The 17,438-nt window shown below is 48.4% G+C and overlaps 1 protein-coding gene across 3 annotated transcripts; it reads left to right on the top strand.

Moving 5' to 3' along the window:
- Positions 1–3,876: 3,876 nt before the first annotated feature.
- Positions 3,877–11,303, top strand: Tbxt (T-box transcription factor T). Of its 3 annotated transcripts, none has more exons than XM_035439110.1 (8): positions 3,877–4,082; positions 4,520–4,784; positions 5,500–5,634; positions 6,346–6,407; positions 6,515–6,576; positions 7,863–8,036; positions 9,103–9,232; positions 11,033–11,303. In XM_035439110.1, exons 1-8 carry the CDS (start codon positions 3,877–3,879, stop codon positions 11,301–11,303), a joined length of 1,305 nt encoding a protein of 434 aa, XP_035295001.1. The 3 variants fall into 3 exon arrangements, with proteins under 3 accessions (XP_035295001.1, XP_027256925.1, XP_035295002.1); XM_027401124.2 differs by having other exon boundaries at positions 7,860–8,036; XM_035439111.1 differs by lacking the exon at positions 7,863–8,036.
- Positions 11,304–17,438: the final 6,135 nt, after the last annotated feature.

Here is a 17,438-nt window from a genome sequence, read left to right as displayed (position 1 = left end):
GTTGTTTCTCCTGGACACAGTGACATCTTTGGACACAGGGACATCTGCATTCCATGGCTTTCCTGAGCTCAAGAAGGTTAGATATGAGGTACCTCATCTGTATGGGGCCATCTGGGCAAAGATTCATTTATTTCAGATTTAGCTCATGTCAAGTGGAGTAAGGAAGGAGAAATATGGACTCTCCTCAAAAGGGCTAATGAAGAAGGCAGGGGAATAGCCCAGGACAAAAAAAAGAAATAGCCCACAGTGGTCACCTAAAACAGCTGTCAGGCTGAGTTTTAGGCAGAATCCTGTGGCTTCTGGGAGTCACCAACAGCCTAAGGAGCAAAAGGCTGCAGGCTGCCATAGAAGACCGTGGAATAAATAGCATGACAGATTCAGAGGGAAAGAGGACTGCCAGAAACTCAAAGGGACAGCAAAGAAATAAAATCTGCATGGGAGGCAGTAAAACCCTAAGAGTGACATAGAGACAAATTGACAGGGTAGTGTGGCGCAAATACTTCACACACCATTCAATACCTGCCGAAGGACCAGAGATGAAACAGCTCGGGGGAGAAGCAGGAGAAACAAATAGGCAGGGGCAGTCATTCCCAGGCACTGATGACCTCTGAGGTTTGCACTGAGACAAGAATGATACACAAGAGCTCCCCCAATTTACTCATGAAGAAACCTGGACCCACTGGGCATGGAAAGCTAAGGAGGAAAGCTTAGGTGAGGAGGTTGAAGAGACTCAACCTACCCTAGAAGGTACCAAACCAATGACCACAGAGTCCCCTCTTTAACATTGGATTCGAAGATCAGAGAGGTTAGGGAGAAATGTTGGCTGATTTATTTGTTTTTAATGTGTCAACTCCTGCCCCCAAACAATCAGAGCACTGGCTCATAAGGACATCTAGGATAGGATTTGACTTGAAGACACCTTCTTCAGCTAGCCCTCACCCAGCTCTACACAGGGCAGCACCTCCCTTCTGCTTGTAGTTCAGGACATCTTTTGTGGGGTGACCTTCTTTCCATGTCAGTGACCACTGACAGATGAGTCCTGTTGGCCTAGTTTGAAATCCTGTCTTTATTCTTTTCTACAAAACCACAGCCACAACAAATAATCCAATGTCAAAAAAAAAAAAAAGCTCAATGTTAGGCAGTCTAAAGAATTGTGCTGTTTTAACAGCACCCACCAAAGTCACTGTTTTCTTTCACCATTTAGTGACAGAATTATTCATGGAAGGTGTCATGTTCATTAACCTAGGATTGGGGGTGCTGTGTCTGCTTGGTCAGCTTGGAGGAACAGAGTGGAGAAGGACTAGCTTGGTACACTGAATCTCAACAGTGATTAGGGCTCATGTTTCTTGTGTTCTGCAACATGGGTATGAATTATTCCCAGCGACACAAAAGAAATGACCCCTCTTCTTTCACGAAAGAAGACCCTGGAGGTGAGGCCAGGACCCAGGATGTCTCTTTTCTCTGGTTCTAGCTCCAAAGGACAGGGGGCTTTGTTGTCTGAGAAGGGTGAGACCAGGGGAACTGCCTCTCTGGGAACTGCGGTGGGCATACATTTATGTTTTCCCTTTGTTTGGTCTTCGTGGGAAGGTTTCGGGTGCAGAGGCCCAGGCATGACATTTCTCTGCTTTTTCTTCTGGGGAATTTGAGGCTTCCCAAGGACGATCAACCTGAGAGAGAAGCAAAAGAGCTCGAGCAGCGCCAAGGCCACGCCTCTCCCACGGAAGCGCAGGTTATTAACTGGGAATTCTTTACAGCTGGCCTGGAGGAAATTTTTGGCTGTAAACTGTCATGCACCGTAGCCTTCCTTGAAAAGGCTGTGGACGAGGTTCGGGGGACAAAGATCAGAAATCAACCACAGAAGAGGGTAGGGACAAAATAGCTAAGCCTTGAAAGAGTTGCTTCTAACCCGGAGTGTAGAGAGTTCACTGCTCACTGTAGAAAAAGTAACATTTATTTGCCTCCTCCGGTTTGGAGAACCGATCCAAAGCGATCTTCCTCGAGCTTCGTGGGCGATGGAGAAAAATCCATCAGTGAGCTACCACATTCCCAGGGCCGGCTCCGCCTTCACGCCACTTTTGGACACCCCCCACCCCCATGTCTCCTCCACCTAGACCCTTTATTCCAAGTGCCCGGAACTCAGAGAGTGTCAGCCCTTAGGGTCTTCCGCCCTTGAAGGTGGCATCCCTCCCGCAAACTCCTGCAAACCCACAACACAAGCTGGTTGGTGGGCGTTACGGGAGGGTCGGGGTTGGGTGCAAATGGAGGCCTTTTGCTGTCTGTGCAGATGGAACTGTCTCCTTGGGGTCAGCCCGAAATTTCTTTACATCCTAGACTACAAAAGAACAAGTAAGCGGGATAGCCCGGCGCCTCGCAGCTCCCGGTAATCAGTCGGAAAGGCAGAGGAAAGGAGTCCAGACCGCGTTCCCATATCACTCCGGGAGTGCCTTCACCCCGCTGCCCCCCCCCCCGGAAAACCCTCTCCCAGAAGTAGGAGGCAGGTAGAACACGGAGCCGGCTTCTGGCTTACCCCACAGCCCCGACCCCAAAGACTTCCCAGGGAGACTCAGAGAGGCACAGAGCTTTCACAAGTGGGTGCCCCACCTGATGTAGGGGCCTCTTCCAAGAAGCTTCCGGGTGGGGTGCGCTTGTGGAAACGGAGGCTTAGAACCCAGACCCTCGTTAAAGAGCTGGGCGCGATCTCTGGCTTCCTTCCCGCTTCCTGGGCTCCCGTTTTAGAGGCATGTTATTGTTTAAAGAGACCTCATTGAACTATTTCCTGCTCTTTGTCACCTTCCCCTCGCTCTCCGGCAGAGGTTCTCACCGAGAGGTAATAAACCAACTGCTGCCCACACCGCTTGGTGCGGAGGCGGGTGGGGAAACGCGCCCAGCCAGCGTTCCACCAATCCGCGGGGCAAAGAGGCCCGGGACTCCCGGGGCCATACTCGGTGCAGGCGCAGCCTCCGTCACCAAAGTCCAGCTTTTATGTGGGACGCGAGGACACCTCCTACTAGGGTCGCTATCTGGACAGATCCACACTGGGCTTCCCTCTCCACGCAGGTGAAGGTCGTGGGGAACCCGGACGCCGAGGTGGGAGTTAGTGACAGTCCACTGGGCGAGGGGACGTGTCCCGAAGCTGCTGCACCTCTGGGGGCTGAGGCTTCGGAGAGGTCAGGGAGACCGGGGAGACGCAGATCCGCCGTAGTCCCGCGCAGGTGCGCGCAGCGTGGACACTCCGCGGGGCACAGCCGCAGGCGCTGAGCTGCGCTTGGAGAGCTCGGAGTGGAGAGCTTAGCAGTTGCTCTGGGAGCCTCGGGCCTGGGTGGCTTCGGCCCTGCTCCTTGCCCTCCCCCCAGGGTCCGCCCCGCCGCTTTGATGGAGGTGCAAACATTTGGGAGCGGGCGGGGGTGTCGGGACTGCGCCCGACGCTTTCCTTACAGGAAGCGCGCGCGGGAGCCCATTGTTGGCCCCCGGCCTCCGGGCCCGCCCGGCGGGTCTGATATGGCCGCGCACCGCCAATGGGCAGCGGCTCGGCACTTCAAAGGGTGTCCCGCCCAATCCGCCGCGCCCCCTGCGAGGCCACTTCGGCTGTATTTATGGGGAGGGGACCCATTTTCTCTCCCCCAGAGACTTACTCTTGTCGCGCCTTGTGGGAGTTCAAGTGGAACCACGGCGGCTCCCCAGTCCCTCTCCCCTCTCCCCGCCCCCCTCCCCCTATATCCCGGTCCTGGCCCTCCTTTGGCGAATGTGCTGGGACCCAGGTGTGGTCTTTGGGTTTCCCGAGTGACCCTTTTTCTTGGAAAAGTGGTGGTGGAGAAGTGAAGGTGACTCTTGGGTAGGCAGTCAAGACTCTGGGGCGGTGGAGAGGGCGGCAGGAGAATGAGCTCCCCGGGCACAGAGAACGCAGGGAAGAGCCTGCAGTACCGAGTGGATCACCTGCTCAGCGCCGTGGAGAGCGAGCTACAGGCGGGCAGCGAGAAGGGCGACCCCACGGAGCGCGAGCTGCGAGTGGGCTTGGAGGAGAGCGAGCTGTGGCTGCGCTTCAAGGAGCTAACTAACGAGATGATTGTGACCAAAAACGGCAGGTAGGTGCGTGCTGCAAGTCGGCAGTCTGGGACTTGGAGAATGCCTCTCATAGGGAGCACCCTTTCTCTTCTTAAGGCCGACTTTGTTTCTTCCTGCTGCGTTTAGTGCCCCTAGGAGATTCCTAACCCAAGTTTCACTGATGACCTTTCACTGACGAAACCTGGGGAAGGAGATATGTGAACTCTGGGTTTCCTAGGTCTACACTGGTGTGTGCAGACTTGCCTGAGTCTATGAAAGCCTTGGCCAGGTTTGTCCCTTTGCTGTTCCAAGAGACCATGGGCTTAGTGAGGAGATGGATTTGGTCCCGGGGCTGAGAAAGATCAGGGACCGATTGCGGGGGCTCTTCTTTAACTGGAATAAACACTTTGTGCCAGGATTCCTCTCTCCAACTGGATGGGTCAGTTTCGGGGTCCTCCTGCTGTGCCCTGTCTTCCAGGAGGATGTTCCCGGTGTTGAAGGTGAACGTGTCGGGTCTGGACCCCAATGCCATGTACTCCTTCTTGCTGGACTTCGTCGCGGCTGACAATCACCGCTGGAAATACGTGAATGGGGAGTGGGTACCTGGGGGCAAGCCAGAGCCTCAGGCGCCCAGCTGCGTCTACATCCACCCAGACTCGCCCAACTTCGGGGCCCACTGGATGAAGGCGCCCGTGTCTTTCAGCAAAGTCAAACTCACCAACAAGCTCAATGGAGGAGGCCAGGTATCCTGTACAGGAGACAGCCGCTGGGCCCCAGCCCTGAAGGCAGAGGGCTGCAGCTCTCCCAGATGGGAGCCTAGAAGGGCTCCTTCAGCTTCTGTCAGTTTTACAGAAGCCACCACAGGCTTCCCCAATTAAATCTTCAGTACTGTTTATATTAAGCTGATAAGGTTCACACTGAGGCCTGTCGAAGGAAGCGGGAGTCCTCACTCGCCCTGGAAGGCTCAGTACTGGCTGGCCTGCCTCTTGGGATAACCGCTCAGGCCCCATCATCACTCCTAGTGGCACAGCCAGGTGGGCTTTGATCCTGAATCCTCAGTCACATTAAAGTCCAAAGGAAACACGGTGGGAAGTCTGTACAAATGTGCACATCCTACTCTTCCCAAAAGCCTTTCCCTGGAGCCTGTTCCTAGAAAACTCACTCCAAGTTGCCATCAAGCCAGGCATTGGAAATTGTCTGTGGCCTTATTCTGACAGGGTTTATTTAATAGTGCATAGCACCTCACGTCCTAGTTCCAGACCAGCCGTGGGAAGCAGATGTATAAAACTCTGAGAGACACCAACTATGGGCCCCATGCAGTTTCCTGGAGACTTTTTTTTTTTTTTTTTTTTTTTTTTTTTTTTGGTAGCTGGATCCACTTTTCACTGAGTGGGTCCTGTGGAGATTGTGGCATGGAGATAGGCACAGGTTTCCATTCTTGCTCCTTATCTCCTGCAGATCATGTTGAACTCCTTGCACAAGTATGAGCCTCGAATTCACATCGTGAGGGTTGGGGGCCCACAGCGCATGATCACCAGCCACTGCTTTCCTGAGACCCAGTTCATAGCTGTGACTGCCTACCAGAACGAGGAGGTGAGACTTCCGGAAGGGAGAGGGTCTCTCACTGTGCCCTCCATTCATACATAGGCTGGGGACTGGGAAGTAAAGTCACAGTGCTGAAGACAGGCTGAATTTGGTGCAGATTTACCACTTCTGTGGTAAGAGGGGAAAAGTTTAAAATACTCATTCAAGCATTTTGCTGTTTGTCTCCAAAGATGATCTAAATCAATAAATATCTACCACATTCTTGAAAGAGGCATGAGCCACAGCTTTGTGCTTTTAAAACTTCCCGAAAGGGTAGGTGACAGTCCCTGGTCTCAGCAGCATGGCCTCCTGGAAAATGCTGTCAAGGGGCTTTAAAGGCTCTGCTGTTGACCCTTAGACCTCCACAGTAACCCCAGGTTGTGTTTGACTTATAGTCATGATAGAGACTAAGTTTATTGGGAATTCCACTTAGAAATTGTTTTTCTTTGTAATTTCTCAGCATTTCAGACCCTGAATATTTCAACTTGTTTCTATTCTTTATTTTTTTCCTTCTTTGGTAGTGTTTCCCCCCTCCCCCTCCATTTGATCGGGGGGGGGGCGTCTTGCTGTGTAGCCCCGGCTATCCCTATGTTCACAGCAGTCCTCCTGCATTCTGATCATTGGGCTTACAGGCCTATGATACTTCCCACCCCTGCTCCTCACCATTAAATCCTCTGGTAGCCAACACTGTATTAGTAAATACATCTTCTTGTTTTTCAGATCACAGCCCTTAAAATTAAATATAATCCATTTGCAAAAGCCTTCCTTGATGCAAAAGAAAGGTGAGAATTCTAACCCCACTCCTGGGACAAAGGACCATGGAGAAGGAACGCTAAGCACTGTCTGCAGGCAGTGCTTCCTTTTGACCACTCTGATTTTTTTTTTCCAGAAATGACCACAAAGATGTGATGGAGGAACCCGGAGACTGCCAGCAGCCGGGGTACTCTCAATGTACGGTTTGTTGCACCTCCACCCTCCGTGTCTGCTGGCTTGCTTCAGTTCTAAGATCTGCTAAAACCAGAACCCAGAGGGAAGCTGAGGGGTTTCTGGGAATGGTGGGGGGTAGCAGGATGGCCCTACTTTGTACCCCAGGCACAGGCCCTTTGCTTTGGAGGTTGCCTGACCATCCTGGGCTTTGGATACTGGCAGGCCAAAGAACTGTGGGTTTGTGTGTTGTTCTGCAGTGGCTGGGGGTAGAGTGAACTCCTGGGAGTTTATTTAGACTTGGGTCTGATGAGAACTGAGCTTATTTCCATCCCCTTGGAGATGGCTTCCACTCTTGTTAGTGGCTGAAAACTGAATGGATGTTTTTACAGGCACACATGACCAACTGTGATGCTCAGTCCCCTCCGCCCCTGATTTGGGTGGCTTGTAAGGTGGCTAGTTCTTTTAGAATTACTTTAGGAGTTCTGTTAGCCAGAATTGGCGGCGGGGGGGGGGCAGATCTATGCAGACACACCTAGGCCTGGCTTCTGCCTTCTGAGGAGGAGCCTGAAAATATTGAGAGAGAAGTCCCTGCTGAAGGGTAGAAGAGTCTTGCTTTGCAGTTCACATCAGCAGCTGCCAAAATGAGCCTAGCACACTCTGTCTTTAAACTATGACCAGCTATTCTAAACTGTTGTCTTAATACCATCTCCTAATGAATTTAACAAACAGGTCCCCACTGTGGCTCATGGGTAATCACTTGTGAACAGATCAGGGAGAAATGGGCAAGAGATGGTCTATGTATGGGGCCACACAGGACGATGTGGGCATGTGTGCGTGCTCCTGCCTTCTTTTAAGTATTGTCTGAAGAACTGTCTTGTTTGGAAATTGTCTCATGGAGGGCTCCTTTTGCTCAGTCTAAAAAAATGACTTTATAAAAAAGTATGAGGAAAAATTAGTTTTAGTGGATATAGTGATTTTTGGAGGGGAGTTATAGTGGAAAGAATGTGGGGGGGCTCTTGTCTTCTTGCTACATCCTTTGAACAAGCTTTGCCACTCTTGCTCAGCTGATAGAAAACTCCTTGCCAGTGGAACAGAAATCCCAGAAGGGCTGGGGGAGGCCTCAGGTGTAACCCCCTCTAAGAGGGAGCTTTGGGCTCAGCTCAGGTCACTCCAGAGAGCTAGGCATCCCAGGCTCCACACTGATAATTTTGAGACTGGTTTGCCCTGAGGGGTGGGGCATTGGGAATTCCTCACTTCTAGAGACTTCCTGGGGCAAGGGGCCCTTACTCAGCATGCTTTTCTCACAGCAGGGGGGTGGCTTGTTCCTGGCACCAGCACCCTCTGTCCACCTGCCAGCTCCCACCCTCAGTTTGGAGGCTCACTGCCTCTCCCTTCCACACATGGCTGTGAGAGGTACCCAGCTCTGAGGAATCACCGCTCGTCACCATACCCCAGTCCATACGCTCATCGGAACAACTCTCCAAGTAGGTTCTGTACCTCGGTTCACCTGAGGCTGGGGTGGCCGTGAGGGGACCCCTCTGGAGAGGCATCTCTACAGGGGTGCAGATAGGGAGCCTAGCTCCTAGTGGCTCCTGAAGAGACTTGGATAGGATGGTGCTTTACCAGAGGTTCCTGTGGAGGCTTTCAGTATCCGTGGGCCTTTTTCACTGAGCTCTAGTTTAGATAGATGTTCCATGACCCTCTCTAAAGTGAATATATTGGGTTAGCCGTGTGCAAGCATTTTCAGCTAGACCAAAGATTCTCCAGGGTAGAATCCAGGCTCCTCTGTGTCACCTGAGAACCAGCCACAGCTCAGGTCCACATAGACCCAGAAGCTGGAGGGTGTGGTGGCCCTCTAGACAACACTGCTAACTTCCCTGATTTCAGCCCCAGGACATCCAGAGACCTCTAACCCTGTCTGCTCAGACCAAACTTTGTCTGCTCCAAAAGGAGGGGGAAATGGCTAAGGAACACCATAAAACAATTAAGCAATTACAGCTGATTCTAAAGGAAAGGCAACAGTTCCTGAGACTTACTCAACCAGAGGCTAGCCTCTGAGGTGAGGAGATCATACTTTTAATGTGGTGAGGCCATGGTTTCCATAGCCTGTTCACCTCTGTGGAAAAGGTGAACTAAAGAAAGTGGCAAGCGTTTTTTTTTTTTTTTTTTTTTTTTTTTTTTTTTCTTTTTAAATTGAGTATTCTAGTCGCTCAGTGGCTCAGCACTTGCCTAGCATTTGAAAGGCTTTGAATCTGATCCCCAATGCCACCAAATAATATGTAAATAGCATAAGAATAAAAAGAAAGATAAGCAATACCATCAAGACATCTGGTGGGATGATAAGAGAAAGCTTATGTCAACTGGGATATATTTTCAAATCAGATTAAAAAAAAATATTGGCCCCCTGGCTGCTTAAGTGGTTTACTGAGTGTCTGATACCCATGCAGCATTTGCTTGCAGTGTTGGGTTGGGGCAGCTGCTAGTATCATTTTGTTGCATTTTATTCCTTTTGAAGACCTGTCAGGTAACTCCCCTCTCCACCTCACTCAGCCTATGCCGACAATTCGTCTGCATGTTTATCCATGCTGCAATCCCATGACAACTGGTCTAGCCTCGGAGTGCCTGGCCACACCAGCATGCTGCCCATGAGTCATGGCACCAGCCCACCTACAGGCTCTAGGTAAGTGTGTGTGTGTGTGTGTGTGTGTGTGTGTGTGTGTGTGTGTGTGTGTGGCGGGGGAGTGAGGCCAAGCCCTCCTGTGGCTTCTGCTGGTTTCATTTCTATCAGCCTCCCCCCCCTTCTGCCTCCAAATCCCACCTGTGGTTGGCTGGATTTGTGTTTATAATTAAACTAAACTGGATGGGACCCAGGGACACTTGGTTCAAGGACTGTTTAGTTTTGATTACCTGCATTTTTTCTCCTTGTGGTCTGTTGTACTTACTCAGACCAGGGTTCAGCCTTACCCTGGCACTTAGCATGTGCCGTGATGAGCAGAGCCTCAGTTTCTCCATATGTAAAAAGATACTAAATAGCCCCACCCTCAGAATGTTTCTTCAAGGTTGATGGGGTTGGCCCGTGTCATTTAAAGCAACATTGCAGAACCTTTATTCAGTTAGGGCAATATGTTTATTGGCTTTTCTGTGGATAAAGGAGTAAAAGTCCTTAGCGGTAGTATGCTGGGAAATAGGTAAAGGATGGAGACTGTCTGGCTAGCAAGTTCTAGAATAGGAAGGTTCAGCAACCACCCCAGTGAGGTACTACATTCCCTCAGGCTTGTTACTCCTCCACAGTACTGATATAAGAGCAAAGAATAGCAAAGCTAGATGCTAGCACTGATTGTCCAGTGAGGAAAGTTCCCAAAGATATTAATTCTGGGACAGTGGTGTTGATCCATCTGTTAGCTCACAATGGAGTCAGCCTGCGGTCAGCCTTGACCTCAAAGGTGGACCTGATAGTCTAGAACAGTGGTTCTCAACTTTCTTAATTGCTACCCTTTAATGCAGTCCCTCACTTTGGAGTGACCCTCTACTATAAAATAATTGCATCGCTACTTCATAACTATAATTTTGCTGCTGTTATGAATCTGTGTCAGCATCTGATATGCAGGATCTCTGCTATGCAACTCCCAAAGGGGTCACGACCCACAGGTTGAGAACTACTGGCCTAGGACATTAAATGTTTGCCTAAGGTCTTAGCTATTCTAGCTTAGCATATAGATCTTTACTAATAAGAATCTAGCTGTCTAGTGCTTTTTAGACATAGGGTCCTAGTATGTAACCCAGGCTGGCCTTGAACTCACTACACAGTCTAGAGCTCAAAGTCTTCATCCTCCTGCTTCAGCCTCCTCAGTTGTTCCAGTTATAGGCAGTTGCCACTCCATCCACCTTAATCTGTCATTTAACATAGTTCAATAAAATTGGTTTATAGGGTGTAGTCCAGGGGGCTTAATTCTCATGTCAGTGTGCTCATTTTATAGATGAGGCAACCTGAAAAGCAGTCATGGGGCGAGTTAGAGAGCAGAGATGGGCACAAGCCCAGCTCTGGGGTCCCTTGCATGTTGACGTGGCTAACACACTGTCACTTGGATGAGATGAGGCCAGCAATGATGTGTTCTCAGGAATGCTCTCTTTGAATCCAGGGATTGCTGCAGTGGGGTTGGGAACATTAGCTAATGAAGTAGTCACTCAGTGCCAATTCTGTGTGTTAATGAGCACAGAGCTCAACCCCCTACTGTCCACTGTGCTTATACACACCTTCCTTTAGTTTGCTTCATATTGATTTTTGTCTCGTAGTACAGTAGCTTCTGTACACATGGTAATAGTGGACAACAACCCCCCCCCCCTCCTGCAAAGCCCTGTGATGATGCAATCACTGGCAATAGTGTTCTGAGTACTCCTTGGTCCCCTCCACCTCGTCCCCACTTAGCTCATTTATTTAGAGCCTCTTCCCAGCCCCTGACATCTGTTTTCTTCATTTCAGCCAGTACCCCAGCCTATGGTCTGTGAGCAATGGTACCATCACCCCGGGTTCCCAGACAGCCGGGGTGTCCAATGGGCTAGGAGCCCAGCTCTTTCGAGGCTCCCCGGCACATTATGCACCCCTGACGCACACGGTCTCAGCCACCACGTCCTCTGGCTCCCCGATGTATGAAGGGGCTGCTACAGTCACAGACATTTCTGAAAGCCAGTACGACACAGCCCAAAGCCTCCTCATAGCCTCGTGGACACCCGTGTCACCTCCGTCCATGTGAATTGAACTCTTCTGCATGTGCTAAGACTTGTAGTAGCAACCAGTGTCGGTTGGATCTTCTACTAGGCACAACATGGCAGGCTCTTGGGACAAGGGAAAGAAATAAAAGCTTGCTACTAACTCCATTTTCAAGTAAGAGGAGCGGTACATGTCCTGTTTATCATGTTCCACAACCAGGTACAGAGATGAGGTTATGGTCTGATTTCCTGTGATTGGCAGTCCGTAACCTTTGCCAGGATCCTATACCTTGTGGTGTTTGTCTCCTCTCCAACATGTAGGTGACTTTGAAACACGGGATTTTCCCATCCCATGTCCTACTTTAGTGAGACAAGGCACACTTCTAATGCCCTTCCTTGTTGCTTTAGATAGTTAACTTTGAGGACAGAGAAATCATAGCCAGAGGATTGTAACTGGACTGAAAACTACTCTGCCCTCTAGAAGATGTTTACTTTAAGCACATGTAGCTTTTTGTGTTGTGAAGTCAACTGTGTGATACTTTTCTGTTGACAAAGTAGCCAAAGACAATCTGCAGAAAGTTTTTTTTTTCTTCTGCGCAATAAAGGCAATATGCAGCACATGGTCCTTGCAGTTATTGTGTACAGGTCTCCTTTTGGGAAAGGCTTTCTCCCCAAGATGTACTTCAGTCTGTTCTGAACATGTCCATGTTTATCATAGCTAAATCAGTTGTAGATCTGGTGAGGTGCTTCTTAGGCACCTATGCAATCTTTTTTTTTTTTTTTTAAAGATTTTATTTATTTATTATGTATAACAGTCTACTGCCTGCATGTCAGCAGAGGGCAGCAGATCTCATTTAAGGTGGTTATAAACCACCATGTGGTTGCTGAGAATTGAACTCAGGACCTCTGGAAGAACAATCAGTGCTCTTAACTGCTGAGCCATCTCTCCAGCCCCCACCTATGGAATCTTAACAGATGAAAAAAATGAAGCAAGTTTAAATAATGAATCATAGATGAATGTGTATGGCAGAACTGAAACATGCCAATGTCATAAAAATGCAGGACATCCACCTGACACGGGAGGGCATAAAATGAGTTGATAAAGTTGATGAATAGTTAAGTATAGTTGCCATAGGAACCTGGTCACTGGCTTTTTCCCATCAGGTGTGGGGGGGGGGTGCTGCGGGGACCTGGGGATAATTTCTCCATCTAGTGGCAGAATCCATAGTGTGACCCAGGTTTGACTCAAACGTCTGCTTTCTTAAAGTTGCAGATGGCCAGTTTGGTCACCAGTAAAGCTGGGGTCCTGCTTGGGGACTGTGCACATTAAGTGTGAAGTAGAGAGAAGCTGAGGGGTAATGGTTGGGGGCCACCCAGCATCATGGCCTTCAGACCACATGTTGAAGCTATGAAGCGATTGCATCCTAGAATTTAAGTGGAAAGGACTGTACTTCTGGTGTAATTTAGGTAGTTTCTGAGAGGCTGTGCTTACCTCCTCACACCTGGCCAGATTAGTTGACAGGCGTTGGATGATTGGTTTCAGAATTAACCCACTGCCAGGATTGGGAAATAGTCAGTTGTTTGACTGTGGGTCCTCACCAGAGCAGAGGGACATTTGAGGTGGAGGCCAGCTATGAGCAGGTGCCACCTTGTGACTCCCATCTGTGATAATGCTCCTGACTGTGTGGATGGGTGTGGTCTTGTATTTCAGGAACTTCACTGCCCCCCTACCCCCTGGTGTCTATGCTGGGGTTGAAGAACCTTCAGCTCATCCCTAGGGATGTCCTCACCCCATTATTGAGTCTGGGGAGCCCCATATCCCTTCTGTTAGGAGCCTGTGCCACAGTGGGGCAAGTTCTGTACAAGGACAGTGGATGACTCTTGACCTGCTTAACTTCACAAATGTATTCAGATTTCAAATTAGAGAAGTAGTATTTGTTGTTGTTGTGTTTTTGAGACAGGGTTTCTCTGTGTAGCTTTGGAGCCTATCCTGGCACTCACTCTGTAGACCAGGCTGGCTTTGAACTCACAGAGATCCGCCTGCCTCTGCCTCCCAATTGCTGGGGAGAAGTAGTATTTTAGTACCCCAAACATCATTCCTGGCAATGAAGTGGGAACAGAAGGGGTCATAAAATGGAAAGAGCCTGGATTTGAATTCAACAATCTCCCCTCATCCACAGAGGATATGATCTAAGATCTGTTAGAAGATTGAAACTATGGCTGGTGTGTGTATGTATAGTTTTCCACCCACCCACCCACCCTCCCATCCATCCATCCATCCATCCATCCATCCATCCATCCATCCATGTGATAGCTCTTAATTTATAAAATAGGCACTCCAGGAGATGAACAATAATACTAATAAAATTGAGCAGTTATGACAGTATATCATGATAAAGTCACCATCACTACTTTTGCTTTATTGAGTAATGATTACTTAGTCACAAGCACTGTGATGCTGTGACAGGTAACCCCAATGTCTACACAGATGTGTAAGGGGGGTTGGGGTGGGAGAGTAGATACAGTGGACAGAAGAAAGATTGGATCCAGGTGCAATGGAGCAGGCTGGTACAAACAGAATCTTTCTCTTTTTGTTTTTCAAGTTTCTTATTTTTTAATTTACTTTTATGAGTATGAGTGTTCCATCTGCGTGTCTGTCTGTACACCAAGTGTGTACGGAACCTGCAGAGGCCCAAACAGTTTTACATCTGGAACTGGAGTTACAGATGGTTGTGAGCCGCCATGTGGGTGCTGGGAACTGAACCCAGGTCCTCTGCAAGAGCAGCTGGTGCTCTAACTGCTGAGCGATCTCTCCAGTCCCCGGTTATTTTAATCACATTACTCAAAGGAGCGTACAATTTAAATCTGGCAAATGGGTTGTTTCTGAAAATTTCCACTGAATATTTTAAGTTCGGGCAGGAGCCTCACTGACTATGGGAGCAGTATATGGTGTTCATTCTCCTCACTTGGTGGAGCCCTGAGGAAGTTACGCTTCTACTTCCAAATTTCAGGTTTTTCACACATGACGGCAGAGAAAGTATTTAGCAAGCCTGTGAGAAACGAAAAGGTTTTGGAGAGTGGGCAGAAAGCCAGATGTGTGTGGCATTGTAAGAATTTGAGACCAGAACAGCCGTGAGCCCAGCTCTGTTGGAGTCTTGGGATAAGATGACCTTTTGTGGACTCTCAGACCATCCAAGCCCTCTAAAAGAGAGCTGCCTGGAAGACACTCAGACAAGCTGAGCTGCACAGAAAAGACTAAGACTAACCAGGGTGCTGGAACTAAACCTGGGTGGCCTGCAAGAGCAGCAAGTACTCCTAACCACTGAGCCGTCTTTGTAGTCCCCAAACTTGATCTAAAACCAAGGAAAACAAGTAATGATATTTATTGGCACGAATAGAAAAATACCTTAAAAACAATACAAATGGAAGCAAATGTAAATCAGAACGCCATGAGTGGGAGGTGAATGCAGGGCAGCAGGGCTGCATATGTTTCCTCTGTACAAGGACGAGAGGAGACGTTTGCTTCATCGGTAGAGTATTTTCTCTGCTGGTTTAACAGAATTGCTTTTTCAGATCCTTATATCCTACCCAAGGTCACCTTTCCTAAGTGTTCCCTCCCTGAAAGGTCCTGAGGTGGGCTGTTTCCATGTGTCCCAGCTAAATTCTCCTTGAGAAGGAACAGCCTCCTTTTGGAGACTCCAGGATGGATGCTTTTCCTGCGGGCAGAATAAACACTTTCCAACAGCAACCACATGGATGTTTCAAAATCCTGCTGCCAGCTCAAGGAACATCTGAGTTGCTAATTATCAAAGCTGCAGTAGCCTCAAGGGAGTGTGGTGGCTTCAGCCCTCAAACAATTCCTCTGTGCACCCCTGGCTCAGTCCAGGCACTCTCAAATGAATTTGCATTTTTTTTGAGACAAGGTTTCTTTGTGTAGTCCTGGAACTCTGTAGACCAGGCTAGCCTTGAACTCATAGAGATCCATAGAGATCCACCTGCCTCTCCCTCTAGAGGGTTGGATCAAAGGTGTGTGCCACCACCACCCTACTATGAATTTGCGTTTTTATACTAAGGCATATATATATATATATATATATATATTATATATATATGTGCTCTATCTGCATGTGTCACATTATGTCACAGATTTTCCTGCCTCTGCCTCCCAAGTGCTGGGATTAAAGGTGGGCACCACCACCGCCAAAGTCATTATTTTTTTTAGACAGAATTACTTTTCTGTAGTCATGATAACTCCTGTTTTCAAATGCTTTTGGTCATTCTTTTCCTCCTGAGTCTCATTATAAGCATGTCTAATGGATCCAAGATCTAACTCTAATGTACAAACTGACTTAGTGGAGCCCATTCTATATGGAGAGACACCTTGCCCAGCCTAGACACAGGGGTGTGGGGGTGGAGAGGTGCCTCGGTCCTGCCTCAAGGAGATGATGGGACAGATTTAGTAGACTTCCTAGGGGAGGCCTTACCCTCTCTGTGGAGCAGATGGGAGGGGGGAAGTAGGGAGAGTGGGAGGAGGGAGGGGGAACTGGGATTGGAATGGAAAAAATAAATTAATAAAAAAAGCATGTCTAAAAGCAGCCAGCAGTAGCTGTGCCTAGACTAAAATAAATCTCTTCTATCTTGAAACTTATTCTACCACAAATTAATCTATTATTTTGAGCATCACTTAAATTTCTAGGACACAGGTACATTATAGCTGGACTCTGTGTTAGGACATCATGTGAATATCTTCTAATATAACTTACAGTAGGATCTTGTTGATTCTGAAACCCCATGGGCACAGTTCTACATATTAATACTGGCAGTCCAGTCACCCAGATCCCTCCGGAATTTACCATTAAACTTTGCTTTCAATATTCCATGGCTGGTCTAGCCTGCATCTCCCAAGTCTTCCACATTCCCAAAGGTTTACTACAGAACACACGTTCGGGCTTATCACATCACCACCACCACTTTTATCGGAAAGAACTCCTGTATTGGTTACTTTTATTGTTGCCATGACAAAATGTCTGACAGAAACTACTTAAGAGCGAAAAGGCTTATTTTGGCTCGTGGTTTCTGAGTTCATCTCAGCAGGGAAGCATGGTGGCTTGAGTGTTTCAATCCAAGCCGGTTAGGAGTGTGAGGCAGAGCTATTCAATTGGCAGTAGGCAAGATAGTAGGCAGGACAGAGTGCAAACTAGGGCGGCTTTAGCTATCAGAAATTCACCCCTACTAGCCTATTTCTGGCAGTCAGACCCTGTGTCATACAGTTTTCCCAACTGCCTGAAATTACACTACCCACTGGGGGACAGGCATTTAAAACATGTGCCTATAGTGACATCTCAGATCCAAATCACCAACCATAATAGTTGGTGATGGTGATGATGGTGTGTGTGTATGTGTGTGTGTATCCCTGTGTGTGTGTGTGTGTGTGTGTGTGTGTGTGTGTGTGTGTGTGTACATCTAGGGAACCATAGTCCCAAGCCCATCACAAGCAAACTCAAAGAGATTGTAAGAGGCTGAGCAAGTTGAATATACACTCATGAAGTGTCTCCAGTTAACAGAGTAGTCAAGCTGGTGTGTGGAGTCAGGGTTGTGGTCAATCCTGTGTCAGCCTGGTCACCTGTGACCCCACCACTATCCTAATGATCTCTCCTGCTTGTCCCTTCTGTAGGTGGCAGTTTCATGTGATGGCTTCATTCTCAGTCTTTTTTAATTGCCTTGATGTTTTATTTCATTTCTTGATACAGAATCTCTACCTTGCTTTTCCTCTTAGCTTTGTTTACTAATACATTAGAAACCAAACGAAAGTGATTTGAAAAATTATTACATAAAGAGTAGAGACAGGTTTCTTTAATCATCTTGGCCTCAGGATAATTATTTTCCCAGCCCAGATAAGATAATCTGGTAAAATTACCTTCTTCTAGCAAAATTCCCCTAGAAAACAAAACACCAAAGCTTTTCTGTCTAATATGTGGTCATGATACTTCCCTGTCAAAGACTGGAATTTTCTTACACACATTTTGTTGGTTTATACTGCAGGGGTGACGAAGTGTCCCAAACAGACATAAAGGGCCCTCTGTGAGCACTGTGGGCTGGCAATCCAGTGAGCACACTCTGTAGTTTGGACCTGGCTTCTTGTCAGGTCTGGGATGCAGGCAGGGCCCTCCTGAGGCTGC

The sequence above is a fragment of the Cricetulus griseus genome, chromosome 2 (assembly GCF_003668045.3).
Source record: "Cricetulus griseus strain 17A/GY chromosome 2, alternate assembly CriGri-PICRH-1.0, whole genome shotgun sequence".
Classification (NCBI taxonomy): Eukaryota; Metazoa; Chordata; class Mammalia; order Rodentia; family Cricetidae; genus Cricetulus; species Cricetulus griseus.
The sequence above is the reverse complement of the archived record's forward strand: the minus strand, read 5'-3'. Positions and strand labels throughout refer to the sequence as shown.